Source organism: Vanessa atalanta, chromosome 9, assembly GCF_905147765.1.
Source record: "Vanessa atalanta chromosome 9, ilVanAtal1.2, whole genome shotgun sequence".
Classification (NCBI taxonomy): domain Eukaryota; kingdom Metazoa; phylum Arthropoda; class Insecta; order Lepidoptera; family Nymphalidae; genus Vanessa; species Vanessa atalanta.
This window is the reverse complement of record NC_061879.1, coordinates 4,179,355-4,190,966: the sequence shown is the minus strand read 5'-3', so window position 1 is coordinate 4,190,966 and position 11,612 is coordinate 4,179,355. Positions and strand designations below refer to the sequence as shown.

The 11,612-nt window shown below is 33.1% G+C and overlaps 1 protein-coding gene across 2 annotated transcripts; it reads right to left on the bottom strand.

The window, feature by feature from the left end:
• Positions 1-8,738: 8,738 nt before the first annotated feature.
• On the bottom strand, positions 8,739-11,366 carry LOC125066604 (leucine-rich repeat-containing protein 24). Of its 2 annotated transcripts, XM_047674736.1 has the most exons (2): positions 9,378-11,366; positions 8,739-9,332 (listed from the first exon to the last, which is right to left on the bottom strand). In XM_047674736.1, exons 1-2 carry the CDS (start codon positions 11,174-11,176, stop codon positions 9,236-9,238), a joined length of 1,896 nt encoding a protein of 631 aa, XP_047530692.1. In that variant the 5' UTR covers positions 11,177-11,366; the 3' UTR covers positions 8,739-9,235. The 2 variants fall into 2 exon arrangements, with proteins under 2 accessions (XP_047530692.1, XP_047530691.1); XM_047674735.1 differs by having other exon boundaries at positions 8,739-11,366.
• Between the last annotated feature and the right edge of the window lie 246 nt (positions 11,367-11,612).

Below are 11,612 nucleotides of genomic sequence, written 5' to 3'. Positions count from 1 at the left end.
TCTCTCTTGGTGTTGAGACTTTGCATGCTATAGCTGAAGTTTTATAAATTTCGCGCGGGTAAATCCGAAGAGACAGAAATGACTCATTATCGTTGACGTAAAAATGACGATACGTTTAAATTTAATCATAGATGAAACTACTTAATATATTGTGCCTGTGTATACACCAATTGGTAGCTTAAACGGTATAGAATTTGATGTATTGCAGAGCCCGATGCTAACATGTGCCAAATATCATGGTAATCGGACAATCGGCGTCGAAGTAGTATTAATCACAAACATTTATACCAATATTCTTTTTATATATAGATATCATATTACTGCCGGATATTGTATTTCGTGTATACTCAACAATATCAATTTTATGAAAAAAGCCTTTAACTTAATCCAGTTATAAAATAAAATATAACTTATAATACGTGGTTTCATTGAAACCAGAACAAAAACAAGGTCTTAAATTTCAACTCAATCGGTTAGGAAAACGACTTAAAATTCAGTTGCGATGTTTGACCCTCACATCGTGATATCAGAATTTAAATATAATTGTAAAAATATTGTTACACGGTTGAGCAATAGTTCATTCTGATCCAATTCATGGTACAAAGTTTTGGTAAATTAAAGATGAAGATGGAAGAATATCAGTATATATGTAAATATATGTTTCCATTCCTGTTTTTTTACATATGTAAGTTAATATTTATTTTCTAGCTAATTTAAAAACGAATATTATTTTTAAATAAATCATTAGACTCAACGCGTGATTACAAAATATCATACATGAGTTTTAACAGAATTAAAACAGTACCAAAATCTTTTTGCGTCATATCGAAACTTGATCTAAAATTAAAACAGCGTTATTTTAATAGTTACCCTACTAACCCGAATTATTTTGCACGATTATAATTTGATTGATATGAAATAGGTTAGTTCGGATACACAAATATCGAAAATAATAAATGTTTCGGCGCAAAACAACACGAAATATCTAAGTGGATTAATCCAAAAGGACGCACTTTACACTTGAAGCACACTTTGATCGATCTACCGCACTACATTCGGGCACATGACTGTCAAGCTTACCCGGGTTTGATGACACCTATCATAATAATCCATAAAATATATGTAATTATGTAAAGGTTCTTGAACCCGGGGTAATGGACAAATGTTTTGACGAGCAATGTATGTTGTTGTAATTGATTATCAAATAGTTTAAACACAAACACTCTCGTAGTTTAAAATAATAAATTTGTTTCAGTTAAAGAGCTCCTAAAGCACATTTTTACTACTTGCAATCAATATAAGGAAAACACCATTCTTCCAATTAAATAACACGTAAGATTTTTATCAATTCCGCCGTCTATTAAAAATAAAACTTCCATGTAACCACGGTCGTTAGTACACCCATTTTAATTTATTAGGTCAATCCACTTTTAATTCTAGAAAATAATGTTAGAGGCAATAATAATTACATGAAGGAACAAGGATAGCCGGCTCAGTATTGAGGCTTACCATGGACAGTATTAAATCACTCTCTGTCCAAAGATCATTGACCACCCACCGCCCTTGTATCTAGAACGACGCATATTGTTTTTCGCTTTGAATTTTAACAAAAGTAAATAAAACCAAACCGCACGTCCCATTCATTTAATATATTGGCTGCATTATTTACTTGGCATGCCAACTAAACCAAAGCAAAGCTGTAATTAGAATCCCACATTTTATAGATTATTATAAATTACCTTTAAATTCGAGTTAAATAATTTTACACTGACAAATAATTTATTTATTTAATAACTTATTATATCTACTAGAAAAAAGTACACCAAATGAAAATCACACCAATAAAAAAAGGAATACTAATAATATGCATTAAAAATATTTCGTCCGGTACAGCCAAGAAGGAAATAAATAGATCGATAAATAAGAGACAGACGAACATACAAATCTAAATTACTATTTATAATATTAAACATAAACCTTTAAAAATCAATAATAGATCGGTAGATAAACAATTAAGCTATTAATGGACATATTTCGTTACTGTTCGCGATAACAGACATTAATAGAGACATAAAAATTAATATCAATGCGGATACGTTGTGACAGGATGGATTTAATATTTCAGAGGAAATAGCAGGCTAGTAAAAAATACTCGAAGCAAACCTATTAAAATACGGCACTCTTTATTTCTGCTGTAGTAGTTCTAGCTATTTGCATTTTAAAAAAGAAACGTCTATATGAAATCGACAATCCTATTTTAAGTAGGCGTAAAGTATTATACTTGATCTGTTAGCGTCTGCTGGCTGTAATTCTATCTACGTGTTATATTTCTAATGTAAGTTATTCCTACAAGAATACATTTCACATGACTTCATATAAATAAATAATGTTGTATTTATTTATTGTCTGTAATCTGTAGCAAGCGTGCTTCTTTTTTTTTTCCTTAATTTTAATGTCCTGGAGTCCTGTGAGGACTCTTTCTTCATTTTAATACTCTCATTGATCTTGATGAATATACTATACAGCATTATAAATATGCATCAAATTATATAATTACAATATTTTAGTGTTTTACTTAAAGTAAAAGTATAAGCCTGTACATGATCCACTGCTGGGATAATAAATCATCTCCTTTGGAGGAGAAGGTTCAAAGCTTATGCCACGCTTCTCCAATGCGGGGTGATGGACACATAGAAACGTGACAGAATCTTAAAATGTTTTTCTTGGAGCACGAGATGAATTTTAAACATATATTAAATGGTCAAGGCCACTAATTGTTTTGAAGCTGGAATATCGCTTTCGTGTTCCGGCAACTGAACCATCTAGTCTATGTTAATATCTTACATAAACGCTTCTAAAGAATCAATTTTCAGCATGTTTAAGCCTGTCGAAACTTGTATATATCCTCGAAACTTATTGTTTAAATAAACTTTGTCATAAACCGTTTCAATTTTAAAATCATAATTTAATAATGTTTACATTTTATTAAACTTTAAAAGTTTGCATATTTTATGAAGACTCACTTTCTGTATTAATGAACAAAGGAAAATATAATCGTTTCAATAAAGTGGCGGACTGGCAATAGACCAAGGAAATCAGACGCGGAGTATTGGACGAATACATTTTATACTAAAGACCCGATAGTGCCAAGTTGTAAGTACCGACGTAAAGAACGGAGGAGCTTTGTTCAATTAGTATTATTAATTACTTTAAAGTATTAGTCCGGTTCTTCTAATTTTAATTGAAGTAAAGTATTGTACAAACAGCAATTTTATTGCATTCGATAGTTATGAAAAACTATACACATAACACCTAATCTTATATATTAGCAGTGTAAGCCGATTTTTTCCCCTATTATTATGGGACAGTAGCTGGACATAAGAAATCAGTTATGGTCTCATTTTGAAGAGCTCCGGCCGTAGATGTGCATGAAGCTTGCCGAAGATGATTCTCGATTACAATTTAATATTTTTTTACAATTTAACAAAGAATTAATTTTAGAGAGCTGAAAAAGGTCCTATAAAAAAGAAACGAAAAACGTGAACAAATTAAATTGTTATCGACAAACTCCAATTCTAACTGAACTAATGTATACTGTTGGACATTAAACATTTCATTTAAATAAAATTTCAACTATTTGGCGCCAAATGTAGATGACTGTTTTGTATGAGTTTACAATGAAATGAAATTAATACAAAAGCCTTTATACATTCCGAAATATCTAAAAAATCTTTTAAATAAACGCAAAATGTCGCATGAGACCAGCTAGTGGACAAATAACGAGCAGCCAATATTTTTTGTTCTTTGTATAACGGTAAGGATCCGCTAAATAAGAATTTTTGACAATTTTAACTTTAAGGAGGAAATATGGGAGGGATGTCTGTAAATGAATTTTACCCGTACAACGACGTAACGGCACCTAGTCATTTATTAATTAACTTAATGAGAATGAACAATAATAATTATAGACAACAAATACACGCATTAACCGCTGCAGTTACTATAGCGTTCTAAAGACTAGAATTTGTATTATTGGATATTCTACCATCTGTTGTGATAAAGACAGCCTTTAAATGTCCCACTTCTGGGCTGAACCCTTTCCTCCCTTTGAGAAGGAGGTTTGGAGCTTATTCCAACTGCCTGCTCCAATGTGGGTTGGTGGATACACATGGAAGAATTTCATTAAAATCAAACACCTGCAAGTTACTACACGATATTTTATTTCACTTGGATTATAAGCGCAAATTAAGCACACGAAGATTTAGTGGTTACCTGGGTATGAACCCGCAATAATCGATTAAGATGCACGCTCTAAGCGCTGGGCCGTGTCAGCTCTTTAGAGGTACAAACACTATATTGTTAAAGAAAGTAAACATTTACGCTAAGAGAAAGAGCTAAAAAAAGATAAGGTACAGGATTTTCGTAGCCGAGTTGACCCAGTGGATATAACGCGTGGATTTTTACTTTAGAGCGTTGATTAAAAATCGTGCACCACTGAACCGCCAGTGAAAGTAAATATTTTGAAGATTACATGTGTGTAAGATTAACATATCCAAACCACCAACCAACCAACGCGGACTAAATCAGTGTGGTTTTTAATAACCTCCAAAACCTTCGTAACGCGGGACAAATGTCCCACTGATGGACACAAGCATTCATATTATTTAAAATAAAAAAATATATTGTGTTTTTAATCCAGTTTGGACTATTATTTGGTATTATCGATAACAGTACGTATACACACACGATGCCATCTGACAACATTCAGAACTCAAAATAAACGATTACAAATGAAGAATTTAAAAAGATAATAAATATATTTTAAAAGCTACTAAAGACAAAACCTATTTAGATTGTCGAGACAATTCCAACTTAGCGATGAAACTCGAGCGTAACCGACGAAACCTCCGTTAGTCGTAATTTTTTGTCACAGGCAAGCGAGTTTTGATGAAAGTTTTGTTTTATTAATTCCCATTCAAAATATATCTAAGTAGTTTCCACCCATGGCTTTGTCCGCGTGAGAGGGGTTGGAGGGGGGGGGGGATGTTATTTGTATCCAAGTCCTTTTATGTACTATATACTGAGTAGTCAAGACGTTAATGCGGATGAAAACAAACAAAAAAAATCATTTCTTATTTAAAATATTAGTAAGGATACTAAATAATAATTATACTTTTTGTTTTAAGCAACATTAAATTCCGGTAAATGTTCCGCTCATTTTTTTTTAATTAGCCACTGGCACCGGATACTAAATTTATGTGATTGTAATAGATCCATATATTAATTTATTGAATGTTTTGAAGATATGATTTTAAACAAACATTTCTATAAATTCTACACAGTGAAATCGTAATGACGAACTTTCATTATATTACATGTCATTACAAATATTGAATATATATTTCTAATTATGTGAGTTAACTAATTGTAATCACTAATAATTCTGCGGATCAGTGTTTATTCGACATTCAATTTCTTTACTAAAATGTAATTTTTTCTAATTACTTGAAATTCTTCGTCTAAAAGCAGTCTCTCGCCGGGAGTATTCGCCTGTATAGTAAAAATTCAGATTCAAGAATTACACAAGGAAATGAGAAGAACTGAACATAACAGGAATAATATGTGTTATTGGGCGAATTCTCAAAATCGAATTATATATAGTTACATTACTCCCGGCCAGTAACCGCCTTGAATGGAGTGGAACTTTAACGTTAATAGTAAGAATAATAACGTTAGTGAGAACTTTAACGTTAATTTCCGGTGTTATATCAATATCACTAGCACCTTATACTCCGGGACAATCTCAGAATAACGTATATAGGAAACTTTAAAATCTGTTGAAAACCCTAGACTAAGCTGTTTCGCCTTACCTGAGACAGTAAAATGAGGGATAATATGTATAAATATTTAAATTCTAGTTTTCTTCGGGTAAGTGATCCAGTGTAGTTTTAAACAGACATAACATCTTAGTTATTATTGTTGGCGGCTCATTGGCGGGATATGAAATTAATAAGGTTTCTTACACTGCCGATGTGGTTGTTACCACTTACCATCGAGTAGTCCACAAATCCATCTTCCTTTAATATCAATACTAATATTATAAAAGCGAAAGTAAATCTGTCTGTTACTGCTTCAATCGCTGAACCGATTTAGACCAAATTGACTGTGGAGATAGTTTGAGCCCCGGAGAAGGACATAGGCTATTAGTTCAGATAGTAATATATGAAATTAAATCTTCACTAAATACTATCTGAGTTTAACTATTTTATTTATAAATTATGTTATATACATCGTTTATTATCAAGTTGTTGTCAAATAAGCATTAGAGCTAGACAATAGACGCTGGTAAAAATACGAAAGCTAATAATGGAATCGACCCCTTTGAGCGAGAGTGAATTTCTGTTTGATTACTCTTTCTAAACTAAAAATGAAAATTAATATAATTGATTTGTTATAAAATTGTGCTCTCGTCTTTTCTGTCTCGGACTTAACATTAATTGGTTTCTATCGTTATGTCTAATTGGTAACTCTTTAATTGATCAAACAGAATTGTTTTACAAAAATAACTTTGGAATTATTTTATTATTATTCCAACTTTTTTCCATCTGTGGTTTAACCCGCGTGTGTGAAGAAAGTGTTAGGTACATTTTCCCGGGATAAAAAGTAACCTGTGTTCTATTCCAGACTATAATCCATCTGCGTGTCAAATTACATTAAGATTCGTGCAGCCGTTCTGCCGTGATCGAGTAACTAACATCCATCCATCCAAATTTTCGCATAATAGTAGTAAATTATTTAACTAATTATTTGTATTCTTATTCTTATTATATTATAATATTTAATAAACGCTTATTAATCTTATAATAATTTATTTTACTTAAGCACTTTTTGTAAATATTGACTACTAGATGTGCCCGCAATTTCGTGCGCGTTTGAATTTAACAAAAAAGTTATTGTTATAGCCTGTTCCTTGTTATTCCACCAGCTTTCGGCCAGTGAAAGTCCCGTCAAAATCGGTCCAGCCTTTCCAGAGATTATCCGGAACAAACAGAAAGACAAAAAAAAATAATCTTTAAAAGTATAAATCGGTATATGTACCATGTATAACAGACACTCCAATTTTATTATATGTATATATTGATTTATTAAGCCAATAATTTTGTTCGATCTCGCAGTTTCTTTATCGGCTTCACTTGGGAGATTGATTTGTTTATTTAAGATTAGCAATTGCATGTATCGATATTTAATCCTTGTATTGTAAAAACCAAAGCGAAATTAATAAAACTCATTCGTAAATCTCCAAGTAGCTCTGTTTAGTTAAATTTTATCTCACAATATTTGATCACTTCACGCTTGAAGCACGGTTCTATTGAACCCGTTTAGGGTCCGCCTCTAATAAAAAACAAAATTGAGCGGAAATGAAATAAGACTAACCGGTTTTACTCCGGTACCCTGAAAGGCGATCTCAACATTTTAGAGGTCCATTTATTCAATTTAAAAACTCTGATGGTTTTGGTTTCCTGTATATGCCTCTCAATGTGTCAAAAACAAATACGTTATTCATTTTCAAATCAATTAAAAACCTAATGATTTTATTTCATGTAAAGAAATATTTTTAAAAATTAATAATTACTTAAAATATTTTAATTAAAACATTAAACATGTCGATTTAAAGCTTATAAATTATATTGAATTGTCTCATTCATCGACCATCATTGTCAGACGAATGAATAAATTTATATTGAAATAAAATTGAGCTGTTATCACTTAAACAAAACAACATTTCATAATGATTGAAATCAACTTTTCATTCTGAACTTTAAAATATAATATAGGTATGTTTTGATTGCCTTTTGAATACCATCAAAGAATTTAAAATATAGAAATTATTTTATTTAAATGACCTAATTTGTATATAAAAATCACTGCTAGTTGCGTTTAAAAAAAAACAACTAGCTCGTCTATCTCAAAATAACGGAATACTTAAGACCAACGTGAGGTCCAAGAACATGTGAATGGAGATCAAAGAAAGCGATAAAACTCAGGAACTCTCGAATCATTATCATCATTACACAACTTACTCATTCAGGAAAAGATAAATCTATTTGACGTTGTGGATATTAGAAAAAAAAATTAACGTTTTCCTACTCAGAACGGACGTCTTATCTACCGTTGTTTCCGGTGTCAACGTCTCCATAGATATAAGCGCGAAGCATACCTGACTGCTCAGTGTATTTTATTTACTTTTTCATAAAGATTATAATTTAATGAAACCTTCTAGCTAGCTACTGCCGCTTTACTTGATTAAGAAAGCCTTTTCTAGTTTAATCACTTTCTGGTCATATTAGAAATAAATCTACGTAAAAGTAATAATATATAATATAACAATACTGAACATTAATTCCTCTTATTCTATAAATGTTTGATAGTACGTATATACAGTGTATGTATATTAGTAATGTATATTTTACATACAATAAATAACAGTGAAAAAAATACTAAAACAATATACATAAAAGTTATATAAAGAAATGTAGCGTGTTTTAGAGAAGGCTTTAGTATTCAATATTATTATATAAGAAGCTGATCTTCGCAATATTTTTTTTTAACTTAATCCATTTTGATATAATGAAGGCATTTAATATAATGCCTAGTTTAGGAGATAGAATGAATTTTAAATATTATATGTATATACTATATATTTAAAAAAAGGTCATTGTTAAGAGATACTGCATATAGTTTTTTAAATCGCCTTGTTTATTACACTTCCATTGTTACTTCTAATTTTTTCAACATAAAATATTCACATACATTATCTTACATCAAATAACATTTTCTGTGCATTACAATAACACATAGTAAAATACATTATTGTATTACTATTAGGGAATTTTTCTTTGGATATTTAGGGCTTTTTTATAATACTTACGACGTATTTATTAATAAAGTAACATCTATTTTGGATTTCAACATTCAGGATATATTACATTCAGTTTAATATTAATCATTTGGCGATCTTATGTAATACCGTTCCATATCACGTAATAACTTACTATTACTTCTTCCAACTAATCAGTCGTGGATCCTTCACACGTGGATCCTATGTAACTTTCCACTAATTAAATCTAAATAAATTATATAATACAAAATCTATTACATGACCTGTTACATGTACGGTATATAAGTAATAATATATTTACAATATAAACATTTGGACTTAGTAACGTTCATTATTTTAAACATCAGTAGCACAGCCATCCTGGAAACCTTCCTCAGAGGGCCTTGTGATGGTTAGAACTCGTTTTAGTGCTGACACAGGTGGAAGGACTGGCGGAGCACGCTGCCACACTCTCAAAGTACGTGCTCCGCCCACTGGCAATCCGTAATCGGCCGGATACTGGCCGTCCACTGAACCGGCATTAGCTGCAGCCATTGCGTGTGATCGAGGAAATGTGCGACTCATATATCCCAGTTCTTCGTGAGATCCATTTACACTACTATTTTCTATAATAGGCGTGCGATCATTGTAATAGGCTGGAATTGCTGAACTTATTGCTCGAGCTAAATTATTAGCTTGATTCATTTTAATTTGATCCCAAAGGCCTGATGGATATAAAGAATCGGATGCTTCACGAGCGTATTCTCCACTGCCTGGACGGTTAGCACTCTCTGGCCTTGTATCGTTAATAAGATCAGGGTCTATTCCTCCCGATACAGTAGGAGACACTACAACGGGCCCACCGGCTGTAATTAAGCTTCCACGGCCTTCGTAATGATTTGTAGTATAAGGTATATCATTAGACCTCGGTGGTTTCAAAACTGGATTACATTTGGGATCGTCATAGTTATGCGATTCTTGTCTATTAGTTAAAACGGCCACATGGGGTCTATCTGTTACTGTAGGATGAACTTCGTTGCCGGATACAACTCTATCTAAAGTATTTGGTGTTTTACTTTCACAAGCAGGCGTAGGACGAAATCGTACAAATGTTAACAATAAGCCTAAAGAAATTACAATTATAACCAAGAACAATGCTGCTCCAAGACTTGCTATTTGTGCGCTTCCTAATGAAGCCATTCCAGCTGCCATTTGATTGACATGTAAAGTAAAGTTAGCCTCCGCGCTTCCTCCTTTATTTTCAGCGACACAATAAAATTCAGTTGAACCAGGTTCTTGGGTATTTGTTAATACAAGCGTTGATTTTTTCTTAATATCACCCACTTCAAATGTATAAATTCTTTGATGAGAATTAAAATTTGTCCCATTTTGTAATAATCTACCATTCCAATACCAATTAATGTTCGCACTGGGCATGGCTTCCGCCCTGCAAACAACAGTCGCATTTTGACCCATTGCTGCCTCAACGTGCCGGTTAATTGGTACAATTTCTGGTTTACATGCAAATTCATCGATACTTAACTCAGAAAAAGGCTTATTAGCTAGCCGAGCAGGTAATGCGCAACTGGGAGAGGAAAACAATTTATGATTCGATAACCACATCTTAAGATCGCGAAGACGACAGTCGCAAATCCATGGATTATCCGACAAATCAATAACTCTTAATTTTTCTAATTTTTCCAAGGAACTTAATGGCAGGTCTCGAAGATTATTACCATTTAACTTCAATGATTCTAATGATTTCAAATTTTTAAAGACGTCAGCAGCTATATCTCTTACATCACATCTCGACAAATCAAATTTAACAATGCTAGCGAGATTATTGAGTGCATCCGAGTGTATTTTCAATATAGGATTGTTCGCTAGCGTGAGATCTCTAAGAAATGGCGCGTCTTTGAAGCTATTTGAAGGTATCTGAGTAAGTAAGTTATGCGAGAGATCTAACTCGACTAAATTAGTCAGACCTTTAAATGCCCTGTCATTTATTTGGCCAATATTGCAACTACGAAGATAAACACGCTGCAAGTTAACAAGGCCCGTTCTAGCAAATGCTTCCTGGGGAAGAATTTGTAAATTATTCCCAGAAAGATCAAGCACTTGCGTAGCAGGATCCACGGGTTCTGGTACGGTAATAAGAGCTCGGTCCACACACTCTACAGTCTGTTTTCCGCCTTTCCATTTGCACGCACACACTGCAGGACACGATCCAGGGGGAGCAATTCCAGCCAAAATTGTTTTTGACACCGTCACTAACACTACCACTATGAACCATTTCATTTTGGAAATATTTATTTTTCAAATCAGAATAGTTCATTTCATTTCAACAAAAGTTTATTTTTATTTATTCACTCACTACAACTGTCAAACGAGAAGTGCATTTATACATTATTTTTATATATAACAGTACCGTATCACATCACTACTCGAGAAAGTTGGCGAGGGACACATGACGGCACGGTGTCCGCTCGTACGGCTGTAAGTCAACTGAGAGGGAGGGAATGTCTGAGCGAGAAGTGCTTAACGCATGCGCGTCGACTGTACCCCGCGCCCCGCTCTGCGGCTTATCCGCGGCCGCCGAGTTGAGTAGCCCCACTCGGCGTGTTGAAAGAATTCCAAAAGTATAATTTTCTACCTGGCTGTGACCGCCACCGACAATCCCACTCGCCAGCCCGTCACGTTCATTCATAAATACCTTAGCCCGTATGGCACTAGG